The following is a 19,894-nucleotide window of genomic DNA, read 5'->3' on the forward strand; positions in this document are numbered from 1 at the left end:
AAATTCCAATGGGGAAGGGGGAGGGTGGAGGGTTCTCTTTTTTTATCGTCTTCATAAAAATGAGGGATTGTTCATTAATTTCGGAGGAGGGCTTAGAAATTCTTGCATAATTGCCTATTTGCTGTAAATTCGAATTAATTACTTCTCACACTTGCCTGGACGATACACAAATGTGAGGATCTAAGATTTTTTTCAAGAACTTTCTTTTCAGATGCATCTACTGCCCATTAAAACTTTCCTCCATGTAGGGGTGCAGAGAAATTTTACTTCTTAACTCAAGTGGGATCCTAGGAATTAATTTCTGAGCTTTACCTCATTTTCAAAGATTTTTATGGAAAGGTGAAAAGTACGCTGTGCTGTGACTGGAAACTGATCTATTATTCAGAATGATTGAACCCCTCAAAACAGAAAAACTATTGGCTGATACAAAACGAATCAATTTTGCAGCTTTTGCATTTTAATCAATTATGCAATAGAACAATAGAATTGCTGCTGACATTCTGCAATCTCACATTTACTGCACACCTATTCTCTTTTAAATGCAGGCTTGGTTGTGGAGGTCTGTCGATAACTTGTTTAATTGTTTTTGACCAACAGAAACGCCATTCCTACTTTTTACATAAAATTTGGCACTTACCAGATTTTTTAACCTCCACTTAAATTATACTCAGGAATTCGTGAATTTTCAGTATATCGTAGATGAAGTTGTAGAGACTGGATTCAGCTTCATGTAATCTCACTGAGCCCTCTAACATCTTTCATTAGCATTGTCTTGTGCTCTTGTAAACTTTATTGTAAGGTCTTCTGCCTCTTTTTTGTTTCAGTGAACGTTTTCTAGTCAAAATATCTAAAGAAGGATTTTCAAATTACATTGAAAAGCTAAATAGTAATTGCACAATATTTATAGTAAGTATAAAATGCTCTTATACTTGTTTTGTTGTCATTTTTTTTTGGTTTTGTATCTGAAACTTTAGTAATGAATCTTATAAAACTCATCAATTACTATTCTTGCCATGAAGAGTAAACTGGTTATCAAAGGAAAGGGACGTTTGCTTCTTAAGAATGGCTGCGCAGTTTTTATTTTATCTTTACTAGATGCCTCATCAGAGAGTCATGAAGGCCTCAAATTAGATGACTGAAGTCAGTAAATATGAATCTTTGATTGCAACATTACAAATCACTGCTAACGTTTTATTTCATTATATGAGAACTTATCAACAATTCCTCTTGAAATTTTCTCTGAATTTTCTTCACTCATCTTAAAATACTTACAAAAAATTTATAGGAGGTATTTCGTTAGTTTTCTTTTCTTTAAAAAAGAAAGAAAGAAAGAAAGTAGTAGTAGTAGTAAAATAATTTTATTTTAAAGGGTGCTTTAGCATCTAAGGCCATTTACACCTCTAAAGAAGAAAGAAAGAAAGAAAATAAATTATCAAAGATTTTCAAATGCAGCAATAGCATGATCTATTTATCTGAAAGAGAGAGAGAAAAATTAATTAATTAATTAACTATCTTATCTTATTATCTTTAGTTCTTCTCATCTTATTCCTTATTAATTTATTATTAATTTTTATTTCTTAATTCAAAATTAATTAATTAATGTCCACAATTACAAAATATGAATGAGAATCAAATGTAGGCAATTGTTGCAAGCAGCCTCAAAAAAATGCGTTTCCGAAAAATCTGAAACGCATCTGGAGAATCTGTGTTTCAGAAAAATATGGATACTTTTTATCTTACAGGATCTTGGAAACAGTGATCTTACTAAAGATACATTCATTGTTGCTCATGTGATGCGAGTGGGCAAGATGCTTTATTCAGATTCTTCGAAGAAATCATCAACATCCACCCTCAGTCATTCCTCTGGCTCGGGATTCAAGCGACCAAATGGTGTAGCAGTATTGAACATCGGGGATATGGTCACATCCAGTAATGAAGAGAAAGAGTTCACGTTCAAAGTACACACATGTGAAGAAAAGGACTTCTACCAACTTCACGAGTTCATCATCAAGAAGCAAACGAATAAATTTAATGTTTTACCCGGTCAGCCCAACTATGGTAAGTGAAGTAGGCACATAAATTCCAAGTCTCGTACTTTACATTTTCTTTCTCAGACCTTTCTCAACACAAATTTTTTTTTTTTTTTTCTATTATTTTATTGTAATCTATCACTAGGATATTATATACATTGTTTCTATAATTATATTAAGTAGATTAAGTTAGACGACCGAGTAGTCTAACACTATTCTAATATAGTGACCTAGGTCACTTTAAATTAGGAGTATAAACTCCAAATCGAGATTACCTCGTAGCTATTAACGAGCCATGGAAGCGAGCTCCCATGGCTTCGTTCTCTTGAGTCTTCTCAGCTCGTTGGAGTTATCCAAGAGAGCCAATGCTTCTACGTCTCAACACAAATTAAAGAGGAAAATTAAAATCTGTCTTAGTTTTTTTTTTATTCATTTTTTTACCCTTTGATTACTTTGTAAGGTGCTAGTCTGTGGCCCTTTTTTTCATCCTATAAAAACACCTTAGAATATTTGGTTATTGTTTGGTTTCAGGTATCGATGTGTCTTTAAGATTATTACATGGAGAGTTGAATCAAGTTCGGGAGGAAAACCCCCTCCTCTTCAAAAGTATTTCTCTGTCCCGTAAATTAGGTTTTCCCGATGTCATAATGCCTGGCGATGTTCGGTAAGTACCTTTACTTTGGAAATATTTTTGCGAGAGTGATGACAGATTTTTGAGTGACTTCAAAATGAGGATCTTGATTGGTGTTTGTAAAGACCTATCAATATTTTTCAATGAGGATTTTGAGTGTTAGTTGTAAAGTAATAGTAAGTTATGTCCAGTTTAATGCCTCGTTACTCATTCAGCACCAATACGGAACATTATATTAAGCGGACCAAAATAAAACCATCTTGGCAAATATAAAAATTGCCTCATGGCAAAAAGCTGAAGAGCAAAAGCATATTGCTGAAAAAGCATTTTCTATGCTTCTAGATTCACCCTGAATTTTTCAATTTTGGACTCATTTTGCCAAATATGTCAATTTAGCAACATTGCTTGTAAACAAAGATTGAGAAAGTCTATGTAGTTATTTTAAAAAAAATTCCAGATGGTGATTTCATTTTAAGGAAGCCCAACATTGTGTCCTTGAAGCCCCGACCCTAGTCTCCCCCCTCCCCGTCCACCCAAAATTGTCAAATAAACTCTCTTCTACCACCTGATTTTTAGTATGTTGAAAATTGAATGTTCATTCTCACACAACTTACTATGAAAGTTTGTTTTGTTCTTTTCAGAAATGATCTATATTTAACTTTGGAGCGAGGCGAATTTGAGAAGGGTGGAAAGTCAACAGGGAAGAACATTGAAGTTACAGTTTTAGTCCTAGACTCAGAAGGTCAACGTATTCCGGTAAATGTTTACTTATTATGTATCTTACATATGTACTTAGAAAGTTTTATCAATCAATACTTAATTTCTTTTTTCCTCTCATTTTTCTGTATCCAACCTTTGCGCTTTTTTCTTTTGGCTGCTTCCTCCTCTCACTCATTTGAAACAATCAACAAACAGAAGGCCTGAAATGAGAGGCTGTATAACTGTCACGTTACAATGAAGGACCATGTTTTGAGATACCACGTTGCGAGGTATCCGATTGGTTTCTTCACTATTCGCGCACCAAGTGAAAAGCATTTGAAATAGTAATAATTCTTTAAAATCTGGGAGAGCGAAAAGTTAACGTTAATTTTTTGGAGAGCAGATTTAGAAGAATGACACTGGAAGTCTGTTGAGAGAGCACGACACACTTTATTCACAACACCGGATTACAAAAAGATGGGAATATTGCACTTGGTAAAATATAACGTAGAATGACTTGCGAGAGCTTAAGAGAGGACTTGTAGTCTTAGCTTAGATGGTCAAAGCAAAGTTAAATTCCTGGAGCCAAAAAAAGGCTCTGTAGCCTGGAAACTGTAACTCTTAGGCAGTATTGCATTAGCCATCCGGTGCACAGATAAAAAAGATGTTAAATAAAGGAGATGGTGCGTCTGATTGTGTACAAGCATTGGCTGAAGGCCTAGAATGCTTGACAAATTGGAACTTAGAAAGAGACAGAAGAAATTAGGGAGAAAAAAAATAGATTAAAGACCGTCTCAGAGTAAATTTGGAAGAAAACGTTGTGTAACAAGCGACAATAATGAAGTTCAGAGAGCTGTAAACCTTTAAGTTAAAATCGGAACCAAAACTACTGCAAATAGCTAAGTGAAATTATTCATACTGACTCTTGCTGTAAATTATCTTACCCGGTTTTTTATTATTTCAAGGTACCACCATCAAAATGTCTTGACTGTCAGACTCACTGTTAGACTACCTGTGGAACACCTATTGACAGTGAAACTACTATACCATGTATCTTGGTTTGAAAAATTGCAGACCTCCTATCATATTTTATTTTTTAAATGCAAAACCACTCAGCGCCAATACTTGAAAACTCCTGTGATTTTTTTTCTGTTTGAAGAAAACTCTGTGGAAACATTAAGGAGTGATATTGATTTGTTCTCCTCTAAAGAAATAAAATGGAAGAAGAGATTTTCAAACACTACAAACGAAATATGTGGTCCGGTAGTTTCACCACTGTTGTCTTGTGCTACGAAAACTCTGTTGGTTTACATCACTTGATTTTTGTCATAGCCACTTTTATCTTTTTGGGGGTTTTTTGTAACAATGTTTCTTTATTTTTTCCACCTAGAACACATTATGGGGTGCTAGTGGAGTTGATGGGAGCAGTGAATATCAGTCCATGATCATTTACCATCACAATTCACCTGCTTGGTTTGAAACAATTCGCCTTACAGTCCCAATTGAAAAGTATCAAAATGCTCATGTCCGACTAGAATACAAACATTGCTCAAGTAAGTCCAATTTCCAAAATTTTTTAATTATTGTTTCATTTCTGAATAGACTACTCGACAAGGTGCGAACTTAAGCAGCATGATTTAAGTTTTCTCATCAAAATTTCACGAAGAATTAGATTTGTGCCACAAAAATTACTGATTTAAACTCCTAACAAAGACATTAATGTTTTTCGATACGTGAATTTGAACTCGGTGCACGTAGAAAAAAGAATGGTAAGTTGCACACTAAACGTTAGCGTGACAGTCCCTGTGGTAAATAAATATGACAGCCCAATCTCAGCGCTTTGGCTCAGCTATTGCATATTTTTTAGACTTTGAACAGCACATGATGAGGAAAGGACACTTTTCAATTTAAAAGCCTACAAAAACTGTTGTAATGTGCAATTTGATTCAAGCAGACTCTCGCTTTTCTTGTGAGCAAGAAATTCAGATTTATTGTATCCAATGATAAATATAAACGTTATTTTCCTCATTTGAAGAGAATATCAGTTGTTTTCGTTGTGCAAATTATAATCTATGAGAAATTTTTGGAGGAAGAAACATATATCGGAAGGCTTAAATTTTTACCCTGTCAAGTGGTCCATTGTTTTATGTGAATGAAATACGAAAATGCTCAGGGAAAAAACTGTGCATCAAGTAGTCAGATATCTTAGTACAGAGACTTGAAAATTGTCCTCACTAGTTCAGATTTTTTTCTGAATACACAATTTTTAGTTGTTTGTACATTATGTTTAAATGTATGTCCAATGAAAGCCCTTGGAGAAAGCTTAACTTGCTCTACTCACTAAGAGTAGAAGTAAATGCCCCTCTAAACCTTTTAACATAAGCTGAGTGAATGTTCCCAGCCTATTTCTCAGCCTCGGATCATACCTGAATTCTTGATTAACTTGATTTAGTCATTTTCATGAAATTATTTTATGTATTTTTCAAATTTCTGTTCTGTTTTTTACAGCAAGAGATAAGACTGATAATAAAAAATTGTTTGGGTTTTCATTTGCCCGGCTCATGGAACCTAGTGGTGCTACTTTACAAGTAAGTCCCTCAGTGCAAATCTTTTGTTATGAAAGTATACCTATTTTAATTTTAAATTCAAAAATGTAACTTTATATTAAATGGTTCATTCAAATATTTTATTACTTTCTTTCAAAGCTTACTTCTGCTTTTAGTTCCTGAATTGAAAATTTATAAAATTCTTTCCCATTAATCATTCATTATGGGTCAAAAGAAAAAACCACTTGTAGTCCAAAGAATCGTTTTTCCTCCCTGTCGTTTTTTCCTATTGAAGGAGGCATGACTCTTGATACCTCAGAAATTTTGTGAAGAATTTTTAAGACACCAAAAACTCCCAGAAATGAACTTCTCTTACCCTGCTCCCCCCCTCCCTTGTAAAAAGCCTTCTCGAAGGAGTCATCAGCTCCTGTAAACAAGCTCTCTTTCCCTCTTAATGTTGATACCCTCGTATGCGCATGTAATTCAAGTTCTAAATACCTTTCAATCCTTCGTTATGGTTGTTTAGTAGCCCATTTTCTTACTCATCTCTAATGTATTTTTAGAGCACCTCGTCTCAAAGTTTATTGTAATTCCCAATCAATTTTCTTTAATAATTTCTTTATGGTGCACCAAATATTATTCAATCATGAACAAGCTGTGATTTGATTAATTTTTTTTCTTTTAGGATGGATCTCATGAGCTTTTCGTGTTTCGTTGCTACGAGAAGAGCAAACTTGACCCTTCGTTGTACCTTGGATTAGCTTCGGGACCTAATGACCCTGTCGGCAAATGTGATGGAACCGTATTTTCTGTTAGTCATAAAGAGATGGTTTATATTCGTACCCTTCTCTGCTCCACTAAACTCACTCAAAATGGTAAATTATTGAAGTGATTCTTTCATTTAGTGTTGAGGGCCAGATTTTCCAATTTTTTAAGTTTTTTAAAAATAAAGCCACTTTTGGTATCTATGCTAGGTTTAATTATTTCACAGAGTAAGGTATTTCTATGTACCTATTTTAAATCTAGAAATCGATTTTTGCAAGATAAAAATCGAATTTTTGAAATCGAGTTTTGCAAGATAAAAATCGATTTTTGCAGTAATCTGAAAGCATAAAACGTTATTTTTTTTTTTTGTATATCTCGAGCCTGTGGTAACTCTTAGAGTGAAATAATTATGCAGGCTTGCACTGGAAGGAACACTGGGGATTCAACAGACAACTTAAGAGTATTTTAGGGTTGAATCCAAACATTACCTTGGTTTTTTTTTATTATGCATCATTTTTCTGGAAAAATAAATTTTCCGTAGATAAATAGATAAGTTTGCTATTTGAATAAAATCCCCACTTTCCGAAAAACTGGTGATTGTATGGGATGAACCAGGGATATTCTCAAACTCAGCGCTAAAAATTATTCAGGATTTTTCAGGATGAGGCCATGCAAATCAACGTTTTTCATGTAAAATATTGCACGAATTGGTGTTGAATTACACCTAATTAATTCTATTCTTGCAAAAATCAATTCTAGAATTTAAAATAATTAAGAATACCTTTGATTGTCAAAGTTAGCTTGTAGCACATATGCCTGAAGATCAAATGTAGTATTCTGACTAGTGGTGAGAGCCGCTAAATGGGCGAGCCGGCCGCATGCTTGAAATCTATGATCTGTGTGGCTAATGGGAGCGGAGTGACGTGTGAGGAGACAAATTTTATGCACAGGCACCGCGTTTGACACGTGGTGCAGTAGTGTCGCTTGACGTCACACATAGATGTCAAGAGAGATTTCATTTTTAAAAAAACCTAAAAAATTGGATAATCCAGCCCTTAAAACTACAACCCTCATTTTTACAATGAAGTTCAAGTAATGGCCTAAAAAAATTTGCCAATTCTGGCACCTATCGACAATATTGGGGCCCTAGCCATTCGCAGATTACCAAAAAAAATTGCCTTCGACCCACTCTTTCTGCAGTTCATTCAAGGAAAACATGTTTTAAAAAATCAGTAGATTTAGTACCAGATTGTTTTGCACGGATGTTTCTTTAAATTTCATTCAAGATGTCTAGAAAAAAATCTGCAAAAAAATGTTTTTGAAAAAAAAAAAAATCCATCAGGCTCTGCTTCAAAGAAAACTACTGGCCAAGCAGAGAATTGCTAAACTTTTTAAACTGGGACAATATCTGGCTGTGTTTTCGAAATTCAATTTTAACTGTGGGCAAAGACCGCTCTACAGTACTAAGTTGAAGCATCCAAAGCAATTTTTAGTCGGACTTGGTCTTCAGGTTCTGCCTCTTAAATGAGTGTGTAATTAGCAACAAATTTCAAATTCCCGCAATTTCAAATTATTTTCAAGAAATCTACTGAAACTTGAGCTTTGCCATTAGCTGTGTGGCTCCTTGACCTTCCTTTACAATTTTATTCGAAGCAGCCAGATGCCTTGCTGAAGACCAAGACAAGCTTTGCTCTTTCCCATCAATTGTCTTTCCATTCCACAGTTGATCTGCTGTATTTACTGCAATGGAAGCAACATCCAGAGAGAATCCAGGAAGCCTTGAAACGAGCTTTGAAGTTAGATGGAGAAGAGTTAGTCAAATTTTTGCAAGATGTTTTAGATGCCCTTTTTTCAATGTTCTCTACCGAGGATGGAAATTCCACTTCTCATTCAGGACTAGTCTTCCATGTTTTGGTAAGTGTTTTGTTTTGTTTATGTATGAAGTAGCATCATTTTTACGAGGTAAGTATTGTACGTGATGAACTTTTCTATTAAAAAAAAAAAAAAAAAACTGGAAAAGATACGGTCGATGTATAAAATAAATTTATTTTATGCACCAAATATTCTTCAACTTTCCTGTGATATTACTTTGTATGAAATGAAAAAACGGCAAGTGCCTGGAAAATCAAAATTGTTCACTCAGTTTGTTTTCTATTTAAAACAAGGACAGAAGACATTATTTTAGTAAAAGTGTTGGTATTGTATTTTCTCCACAATCTTGTCAATAAGTTGATAATGTTATAATATTCAATTCTGAGCTTAGGCCTCATGTTATCTAGCATTTAATTTTAACTGTATCAGCATTAAAAGGACTTTTTAGCAATGATAAGTTGCGTGGAAGGATTAGAATTAATGAACCATTCGTTAATGACATTTCGTTTGCGAGCAAAACATTTTTGTATCAAAAATAAAATGCTCTTCTTTTCGGCTAAAAAGAAAGGGGCAAATACAATGAAAGGCAGATGAGTTTGGAGAAACTTCTTGAGATCAGACCTCCGCATATGGATGGCCTCCCAACACCAAAATTATAGTACTAGTAATTAAACAACTAGACCTCAACTTTTTTTGAAATTGTACTAAAGATTGATTCACTTAAAGGATTTCAATTTTTTTTTTGTAAAATATATCATAATAACAATCATTTTTCAAAGGAAGCCTTTTGATTAGGAACCTGTAAGTAAAATAATGTCACTGCCATTTGGTGAAGGAGATACATGTTTTCTTATATCCTGTAACCTTTTCAATATTTTGCTCTCCTCACAGGTTAGTATTTTTAGTTTGCTCTACGACAGCAAATTTGAACATTTCAAACCTGTCATGGATGCCTACATCAAAGGTCACTTTGCTGCTGCTCTAGTCTATAAGTAAGTACTTTTTTTCTTTTTTTCTTTTCATCCCATATTTTCTTGAAAAAGTTGACCACCATTTTATCAGTTTCTTTAAGTGATTTTAAACGTGTGGCATACAACATTCATAGCTGAATCTAGGGCAGTCGAAGTGGAAACGATAGACTTTGTGTGGAAACAGCAAGGGCAATAACTTACCTTTTCTTAGTTGTACATTCCAAAAATTTTGAATATCATCGGTTTGAATTCTTACTGAATGAAAGAGCAAAACCAAGACCCTCTTTAAACAAGAATAAAAACAATTACAGCTAACACTCCATGAGCCATATGCACCGTCATTTTTAATACTTTAAAGCCTCCTCAAGCCATGAAAAATATATTTGGTAGGGGAGTTGTTCAGTTTAGAGGACAACTAAAGACCAAAAATATTAAATGAATACAAAAATACATTTCCTTGTTCCATGTTTGAATAATTTTTTTTTCATTTTTCAGGGGCTTACTGAGCAGTGTTCAGCACTGTGCAGACTGGGTTAGCTCAACTGAAAAGCAAGAACCAATCCAAAAATGCTTCCGGTCTCTAGAATATATTTTTAAGTTTATAATTCATTCTAGATTGCTGTTTTCTCAATCCACGGGTGGATTGTATGAGGACAATTTCAGGAGAGATTTACTTTTAGTTTTTTCAGCATTGAATAAAATGCTAACCGTCACTTATGATGTCATTCTTCCTACTCAGGTAATTTTTTTTTTTTTATTTTCTCTAATATTAAAATTTGACTCTAAGAATTTAGAAATTTAGTTGATGTTTTTGAATGAAGAGTTGACTATTCTCTTGAATAATAGAAACAGGAAAATAAATCAATTTTTCGTCATTAAAATTTTTTATGAAGTAAAGTTCTGCTTACATTTTTTGTAAATCTTCAATTTTAAATCTCTTGCCAAAGTACATATGTTCCTCGTTCATATAGAAAAACAAAATATTTTTTAGGAGTATGAAGGAAACTCGCCAGGAATTTTGAAAGTCCTTCTGTCCAAAACTTGGGAAGTTGTAGACATTTGAAGGGCTTGGAGGACAAGGCGCATCAGTGTAGTTTTTACTATTTTAAGAAATGCTGGTTTGAAATTTCAAAATAACACGGATCCTTATGGCGGAAAGAAAGCTCAAACTGACTTTTTTATGCTTAAAAATTGGAATTTTAGGAGAACATTTTTCACAGAATATGTATTTAGGCTAGGCTTACTTGAAATCATTAATATCTTCAATTTTTTCAAAAACTGCACTTATGCGCCTTGTCCTCCAAGCCACTCACTTCTCCTGCTGGTAGTTCTAGAAATCTTCATCAATTACTTTTTTTGTAGAAAAGGTGAAAAATGCAAGTGTGTAGAACTAGGATTTCTTGATTCCGAATCCATCATAAATAATGAAATTGTTTTTATGAACCTTAACTTTTCCTATTCCTTACTCGCAATCCCCTTTGTTCATGTTACAGATAGCTCTTTTGTACGGTATCAGTGCTGTCTATGACCAGTTAGTTTTAGTCTTACCAATTTTAGAAGTTACTTCATTAGCTTGCTCTCTTCTGGAGAGCTTGTCTGTTCGAGACATTCCATTGCAACTTGTTCAAGCCAAACTTGTCGCCATCAAAAACATGATCTCAGGAAAATTATTCAAAGAAGACGGTAAGCATATGGTTTTTAGCTTCATATTATTTTAATTTACTGATAGGAGGAATCACTGTAAAAAAATCCCCCCTTTTTTTCGTATCAAAACTTATAGAAAAAATGATTCGTGTAGACGCCGTGAGAAACAACAAATATTTCTAGAAGATGGCAAATTAGACTTGCTTTCAGTACAAATAGTAGAAATTGAAAGAAGGATGTATTTTTTATGCATCTTTCTACTATGTTATGTTATAATTTCCTCTTAATAGACTGCAGGTATTTCAGAGTTCCTTCATATTGGAGAAGGTATGAATCTATATTTTTATTTTCATATATTTTTGGTCATTTTCTCTTTAAAAAATTAATGGGATGTAAGAAAACCAATGTATTAATTGGGCTATTTTTCTCTGTCTGCTAGCACCATTCAAATCAGTTGCTCCATTGGTAAGTTTGGGTACCAAAAGGTATTTGACATATGTCCATCACGAGTAAAATGCTCTACCTAATTCCCTCCCGATGGATCACGTGTCGAAGTAGGAATTTAAGTATTATCATACATTTTTCCTCTCCAAAGTTTCATGTAGTACATGATTGGTTCAACAAAAATATCTGATGGTGACTCCAAACCAAGATAATAACGTTTTTATTTAGCATTGGTCACGAAAAATTTGAGACAGTTGCTCACAAGAAAAACGAGAGTTCAATTGAATCAAAGCGCGCACTAGAACGGTTTTGGTAGGCCTCTCCATCAAGCAGTGTTTCTTGCCAACTTTGTGTTGTTTGAACCATAAAAATTCTCAATAGCGGAGCCGAAGTGCCAAGATTAAGGTTGTCATATTTTCATACCACAGAGACCGTCATGGTAACGTTTAAAGTGTGTTTAACTCAAGTATATTATTCTTTCCTCTATAAGCAGGGAATTTGAATTCATGCATCAAAAGACGTTAATATCCTGATTGGGAGTTAATATCAGTGATTTTCGCTGCATAAATCTTGTTCTACATGAAATTTTGATGGGAAGTTTATTTATAATAATGCTTAAATTTGCACCTTGTCTAGTGGTCCTTTTTAGTAACAGTTGAATTGAGAAGGAGGACTCAATAATTAGTGAGATTTTTTTTCTTTTTTCATATTTTATTAAGTGACCCCCAGTGAAAATTCTAAACCTATCTCCATCCATCTTCTACAAAACTCTTCCTCTTTGTCTCTTGTGGAATAAAGTACTTTTACAAACCACATACTAAAAATTAAGAAAATCGGAAACTTGTCCAATTCAAGATGACACTTTTAAAGCTCCAGAAAAAAAGTCTCTCTGGGATAACTTAGGGACCCCATGTGTTTCCATAATTCCAATATTAACACAATATATATTTTTTTCCAAAATCCGCAATTTATTCATGCAACCAAGGGCCGCAACCAACAATATTTTCATTCCTTTGCGGAATTGTTTCAGAGTCTCGCAGTATCCTACTGGCTACCTGTTGCAAACATTTAAGAATACATTTAGCTCATCGAGATGAGCTTCGACTCTGTGCTGAAATATTAGGCGAAATTTTATCATTCCTTTACCAACAGAAGCGACAGCAGATAAATGAAGGAGGAAAGGTAATATCAAATAATCACTAAGTATAAAGAATCTCTTTAAAATAAGTAGTCACTCTTTTCCATCTTTTTGGCTGCAAATGTACTTTCGATGGTTTTATTCTTCATCGAGTAGTTGGAATATGCTACACACTCATATCATAGTTTGCATAATCTTAAAGTAATAATCATTTATAATCATAATATTTTCTTGCTGCTGTAATCTTTCATCATGAATGACTTGCACAAACAGCATTCTCATGGATTCTCATCGTTCATGCAATGAAAGACTACTTAAAATTAAAGAAAAAATTATAAAAGCTTGCAAAGAAAGGCCATGAGAAGATCTAAAATTTACAAAAAGCTGGTAAGGCTCAATCTTAGTGATATCTTCATTGGCGGCTTCAAAATGTTGACACTTCCTACTACAGCTGGTTCTAAACTAAATGTAAAAATTTGCTCACTAGTATCTATATATTCTTCTGTGATTAGCTTATTCATAAAAAAGAGGATCATTACAATATCATGTAAAAATTCTCAATGAAATGCATACAGAATTTTGTTTGCATTGCCGAAGGGACAAGAGAAACTTTGTCGTGATGATAAATTTATAGTGCAAGTCTTCAGTAAAGATGCATTGATAATTACTCTGTGATCAATTAAGAAAATCAGAATTTGATTTGATGGTACGGCCATAATAAGCTCACACTAATGAACACATAGCTTCACTATTTTATTCATATCCTGTAGTAATGAGCGGCACCAAACTTTTGAAGCTGTAATGAATATTTCACCACGTTTAAGCCCTGCTAGCCTGCCTTAATTTTAAGATTTTCTTGTAGCCTTTTCTTTGAAAGTTTTTGTAATTATTTTTACAGCTACTGGCTCCATCAAAAAAATAAAATAAATGAGAGTGCGTAGCCATCTGCTGTTTGTGCATGTCATTCATGCTAAGAGACAATTGCAGCATGTATCACGCGGAATGATAAAATGCATTAGAAAAACTTATATATAGTAAAATATACTTCAGCTGAACATCCATTAAACAAATTAGATTTTATTTTATGCATTGAAATTTGGCAACGTGAATCATTAGGAGTTACTTAAGACTCTTTCAAAAGGAGAAGTTGATACCACAAAACTGGCAGCCTGGGCAAAGATTGTCTGATTTACTGTTGCTATGAATTAAGCTCCTCTGTATGAATTAGTCAATTTCAAGTTTCGGCTTTTTAAACTGCTTGCCTTACAGGTTTTCTTTTCACACATTTTATTTAGACATCAGTCAAGATTATAATTCCTATAGGTGGAAATAATTAAGATACCTTGCTCTCCCTCTGCAACGAATTGGCAAGGGATTGAACAATTTATTGGTGTAGAGAACGAATTGTCTCATTACAAGCGGCGCTCAACAAACAATGAAAGTTTCAGGGACCAAACAGTTCCTTCATTATAGAGAATTTTTTGTTACAACAAGTGTTATTATGGAGAGAGAGTACCGTATATATTAATTTGAACAAAATGCGGCTCATATGTTTGTCTAGGAAGAGAATTTTTCCCAAGGAGGTTAATTTTTGTTAAAAATTTGTAAAGAGGCTTTCCTAGATTACCATTATGAAAAAAAAAAAAAAAAAAATTGTCTAGAATCAAACCGCCTTCAGTCTTAAAAGGCAACTCAGTGAAGTTATACTGCTGACTTCAGAAAACTTGTTCTCCGTTAATTTGAATTTATCATTTTTTTGTTTTGCTTTTTTAGGTGAATAATTGTTTCCATCATGATGTGGAAATTATATGCCTCAGTACTCTGGATATGTTGATTCAAACAGTCCTGATCATAATTGACAGATCCTCTCCTGTATTGGTAAGTATTGGTAGTTCATCTTTCAAAGTAATATTTTTCATTGGCTTTGTTACCCTGTTGAAAATCTATTAGGACTTTCATAATCTCTCCTCTATGTTCTAAGAATCTTTTTAAAGGACACCTCACAACACTAAAATCAAATCTGTAGTAGAATTTCTGATGTGTAATTTAGATTTTTTGTGAACAAACTTAAAACCATTTGTCAAACTTGTCAACTTAGAATAACATAGTGTGGGATTTAAGGTACAGAACCTTAACGCGTCTGTCCGCGGCGTCCTGGACGCCGCGGAGAGACGCCGATAAATCTGTCTAATGATTTTGCGCGGGGACGGCACCTTAGCGGCGGAGAGACGCTGCGGAAAACGCCGATGGAAGACGCCGACAAATTCCGCTCAGTCCGCTGCCTTTCCTACCGATTTTTGAATGTGGTTAGTTCGACAAACCCACGAATCGATCACAAAAGCCGTGAATTGATCGATAATAGCCGTGAATCGATCGACCCACCCGTGAATCGATCGACAAAAGCCGTAAATCGATCGACAAACGTGTGAGTCTATCGACAAACCTGTGAATAGATCGACAAACCTATGAGTCGATCGACAAACCTGTGAGTTGATCAACAAACCCGTGAATCGATCGACAAACCCGTGAATCGATCGACCAAGCTGTGAGTTGATCGAATTACGTCGATCGGTTCACGTTTTGGTGTTTCGATCGATTCATGTCGATTGACTTGATACCAGGTTTTTTTTTAATTAATTGTCAATCATTTCTCGTCGATCAATTCACGTTTTTTTCCGATCAATTCATGTCGATCGAATCGACACCGGTTTTTTAATAATTTGTCCATCGAATCCGTGTCGATCGATTCATGTTTTTATTTTTCGGTCGATTTTTGTCGATTGAATCCACACCCTCCTAAAAAAAGCGCGTCCAGCCATTTTCGTGGCTCAAAGCATACTGTCTGTTCAACGAAAATTCGAGAAATTGACAGCGGACAGAGCGGAAAAAATCCACGAATTCCGCTCCTAAGGTGCCGTGCTCCAAAATGTTAGCGTCTTCTCGCCCTCGACTCGGCAGCAGAGTTTTCCGCTGGCATCCAGGGCGCCGCGGACAGACGCGCCTAAGGTTCCGTAGCTTGAGAAAATTATGAATCATTACCATAACTTCCAGGTTTTACCTAAAATGCTCCGGTAGGGTGTAGTTCATTTTGGCCTCTCTAAAAAATTGACTAAGTCCAGATTTCAACCGATTTTATTGACAAAAATTATTAATTATCTGAAATGAGAACCAAATTGAAATCATTTTTAGGCAACGCAGAGGGATCAAAATTTTTGGTAAAATAACATTGGTGAAGATGTGAGGGAAATATGTTTCTCATAGAATATATCAAATTTTAATATAATAATCAATAATCTGTTATCAATAATCAAATATATTATAATATATAAAATATCAAACCTTGTCATGTGCAATTACTCTGGCTTAAATTTAAATACTCTTTGTTTGCCTCTCTACATGATACAGTAATGAAATTATATTTTTATCAACAATATAATTATGTTTGAGTTGACGCCTTATTTTTCTTTTGGTCAGAACCTGTTGTTTGTTGCCGCTAATATTTAAACCAATTTTTACTTGCTCACTATTCTCTTCTTGTAAAAAAATATAGAACCTAAACAGTTTTTATGTGATGATCAAATTTTGATCCATGCTTTTTGAGAATTCTCCATTTTTTCCCCTTTAGTGGAACTAATCTAAATGGATTATTTTCCAGGGGTGTCTGGTGGCGTGCCTTATAGCATTACTTCAACTGCTGGACGAATTTCATTACAAGCGGCTGTGGGAGGAACTAGCGGACCGAAAGCCCCTGAAAGATTTTCTGTTACGCATATTCCTTGTTTTCCGAGATCTCATTCGGCAAGATGTCTTCCCGTCTGATTGGCTCATTATGAGAATGATGACTAATTCTGTAATTTTAGCAACACTGAAAGAGCTTTCCCAGCCTCTTGTGTTTTGTTTCCTGGAATCTAGGTACCACTTCGATAATCAGGTCTGTACTGTTTGTACCTCTTAAATTTGCTAAGTTTAATTTCCCTTCAGAGAGAAGGGGTAGTTTTTTTACCGTCAAAAATCCTCTCTATTCTAATAAAATCATTTTAAAGATGCTCGATGGATAGGGCGTGGGAGAAGAGTAAGACGGTCCACAGGTCGAATTCCGAAGAAGGAATCAAAATTCAGAGTAAGGAGAAAGTCATCAAGAATATTGTTTGGCAGGAAATTTGTCCTCAAAACATCGTTTTGTTACTCAATAAAAATTGTTTGCTCACTAACCACGTGCGGTTTTGACGATTTCGCTAGTCACGAAGCGGGCCCCTGGGGTACGCAGTGCCCCAGGGATTGGGCTGCATAGCGGCCAGTGTGTGAACTGTCAAGTAAAATAAAAACATTGAAAAGACAGGTTGAACATAACTAAAATTAGTAAAGTAACACCGACAGGTCATTTTAGCTTGGTTCCTTGCCCGTCTTCAACTGGAACAAAAGCTAAAAACAGAAAGTGATTATGCAAAAATGAGCATGTTTAATCTAAAAAGGTGCCTTTTATGCACTCTCACTCGTTTGCCAGCGTTTTAATGAAAGAGTTCATAGCATCCTCATGATAAAACATTTTTCAACAAAATTAAAACACCAAATGTGTATGTTTGGTCAAATCTTGTAAGTACCAAATTGGATTCCCTCTGTAAAAATACGACGAAACAATGAGTTCAATATGTTTGAATGTTACAGGTGTGGAGCAACTATTTCAATTTAGCAGTAGAGTTCCTAACGCAACCCTCTTTACAATTGGAGAAATTCAGTGATGTAAAGCGGGAGAAAATAATTGAGAAGTACGGTGATATGCGTGTTTTAATGGGCTTCCAAATTCTCTCAGTCTGGTCCAAACTAGGTAAGCACTATTCAGTTGCCTTTAAGAGAAAAACGTTCATGAAAAGTAGCTACGGAGTAAGAATCTAACCTCATTCAAATCCTAATACTTCACTCTGAGGATTGAATTCTACCCCAAGACTTATTTAACTCCCCTCTCAATATTCTTCAGTTTCCCAGTGGAACGCAAGCTTGAACCAGATACGAATCTCAAAGCATTATCAGAATGAAGAATTGTTGTGTTACTCTGAAATTAAAACTTAAGGTTTAATTTTATTCAAGGAAATCTATAATGTCACAAGATTTTTTTTTCGTATAAATTTGATGAGTCAGCTGAGAATTTTTTGACAATTAGCCTCATTAGACAATATTGATTGGATCTTCCCACTTTTTTATCTTCTTTCCTTTTTTTTTTTGATTACAGCGATTAGGAGATAAATAGCTGAAAATCCAGCGAATAAATTAAAGGATAGGAATTTAAATTTTAGTTTAAAGTGCTAAATCTTTTTGTCATTTGTTTCAGGAGAGCACAAAATTAACTTTATTCCATCCATGGTCGGACCGTTTCTAGAAGTGACTTTAGTACCTGAATCAAAATTGCGCAAAGCTACTCTTCACATATTTTTTGATATGATGGAGTGCGAACAGAGAGCTCATGGAAATTTTAAACAAGTATGAAGCTTTCTAAAATCTTATCAACCTAAGACTAAATTTTCTTTCAAACATAATGAAACTTCAACTTCCTACACACTATGTGAGAGAATTACTTAGCTTGTTTTGATCATGAACTCATGATTTTAATCATTCCTAGCTCAAAATTTAAACTTGTTGCAGGCTATTTAACCACCCAGGTAATTGATAATCAGCTTGTAAACTGGTCACCTGGGGCTGCACTGGGGTAATAAGGATGGAATAGGTCAGTTGCGCTGGTCACAGATTCGTGTTGTAATGTTTTATTCTTGCAGATCAACAAAAAATAAGATCTGTCCAAACAGCAACTTTCTATGTTGAATATTTTTGGAGATATCGCGCCTTTAAAAACTCGATTTATGACGTCATCCATCGGCAGTGCATACCTTGTTATGCACTACCATGGTGGATGACGTCAAAAACCCGACTTTTCAAAGGACGATATCACTCTTAATATTCAACGCAGAAAGTTACTTTTTGGATAGATCGTCTTATTTTCAGTTGACCTACAAGAATCAAGCATCAAAAAACAATTCCGTTACCAGCGCAACTGGCCCATTAGCCATGTGGGCTTCTTGAAAATTGGGGGAGGAACCCCTGGCCGTTGAATGCTGAATTTGTTGCTGCAGCTTGTACATCAAATCCATACTCAAGTTTGTGAGAAGTAATTCCTGGAGGATGTCGTCTGCAGGCCAGTTTTCTTAGGATGCTGGTTTTTGTAGTAACCTGACATTTTCCATAAATCTGGGACATTCAAAAGAACTCACATTCTTGGATTTTTCTAAGGCCACTCACCGTTCACCCAGGTCATACAATTGCTTTTGAATGGCCTAGGCAATTTGATCCGACTACTATTTGCGTTGCAAAGCGGAAGAAACGACGAGAAAGGAAATGATTTAACCTGTTTAAAAAGGTGTATTTTTCACACTTTTTGTCCTGTTTCAGGTGGAGTCAGAGCTCATTGACAAACTTGATATTTTAATCAGTGAAAATAAAGGTGATGATGAGTACAGGCAGCTTTTCAATACTATGTGAGTGTGATATTGTATCCTTAAAAAATTTCCCCCTTGTTTAATCTAATATTTCCAGTAAATTTCGCGAATTCATCATGTCATAAGAACAAGGTGCATATTTTAAACTTTATTCTGTAGTATATTTTTCTACTTCGATGGAATCTGAGAAAGAATAGATGCTTTACTTCTCTTAGAACAGCCACGGTCATTGGAAGTTTTAAAGTATAATCTCTTGCTTTGCAGAATTTTAGATTCTGGATTAGGACTAGTGTTGGGTTGAGTTCTAAATTTACCCGAATCCGAAATTCTAACTTTCGAATCCAAATCCAGATCCATTGCAAATCCTTCACTTTTCAAAAACTCAGTACTTTTTTTTATTTATTATGCAGATAAACAAATACTGGTTGCGATATCTCGACAGGGCGAGTATTTATACCTATATTTATTGTCTGGAATGAGTGGATATTTCAGATCGAGAGACAATATCGATATTTGGCGCTATTCGAGAACCTTCGAGAATCTTGGGGATTCGGATTCATGGTGCAAATTTAGAAAAGTCGGAGGATATGCGGATTCGGATTCGAGCATTTTGACACCGAATCCCAAATCCACGTCCCAACACTTGTTGGGTTTATGCTGAAGGAATTA

At 34.8% G+C, this 19,894-nt stretch overlaps 1 protein-coding gene across 3 annotated transcripts in view; it reads left to right on the top strand.

Annotated features, from left to right (window-relative positions):
- spg (dedicator of cytokinesis spg) overlaps positions 1–19,894 on the top strand; it is a 150,233-nt gene that overhangs the window by 102,995 nt on the left and 27,344 nt on the right. For all 3 annotated transcript variants that reach the window (XM_019044183.2, XM_019044182.2, XM_019044184.2), the window contains exons 9-25: positions 825–906; positions 1,743–2,058; positions 2,562–2,694; positions 3,303–3,417; positions 4,751–4,913; positions 5,869–5,948; positions 6,592–6,781; positions 8,395–8,585; positions 9,435–9,535; positions 10,010–10,253; positions 11,008–11,197; positions 12,633–12,784; positions 14,514–14,618; positions 16,396–16,671; positions 17,406–17,565; positions 18,067–18,215; positions 19,179–19,264. In XM_019044183.2, the coding sequence (XP_018899728.2) occupies positions 825–906; positions 1,743–2,058; positions 2,562–2,694; positions 3,303–3,417; positions 4,751–4,913; positions 5,869–5,948; positions 6,592–6,781; positions 8,395–8,585; positions 9,435–9,535; positions 10,010–10,253; positions 11,008–11,197; positions 12,633–12,784; positions 14,514–14,618; positions 16,396–16,671; positions 17,406–17,565; positions 18,067–18,215; positions 19,179–19,264 (2,733 nt within the window). The remainder of the gene's footprint in view (positions 1–824; positions 907–1,742; positions 2,059–2,561; positions 2,695–3,302; positions 3,418–4,750; positions 4,914–5,868; positions 5,949–6,591; positions 6,782–8,394; positions 8,586–9,434; positions 9,536–10,009; positions 10,254–11,007; positions 11,198–12,632; positions 12,785–14,513; positions 14,619–16,395; positions 16,672–17,405; positions 17,566–18,066; positions 18,216–19,178; positions 19,265–19,894) is intronic.

This window comes from Bemisia tabaci, chromosome 1 (assembly GCF_918797505.1).
Source record: "Bemisia tabaci chromosome 1, PGI_BMITA_v3".
Lineage (NCBI taxonomy): Eukaryota > Metazoa > Arthropoda > Insecta > Hemiptera > Aleyrodidae > Bemisia > Bemisia tabaci.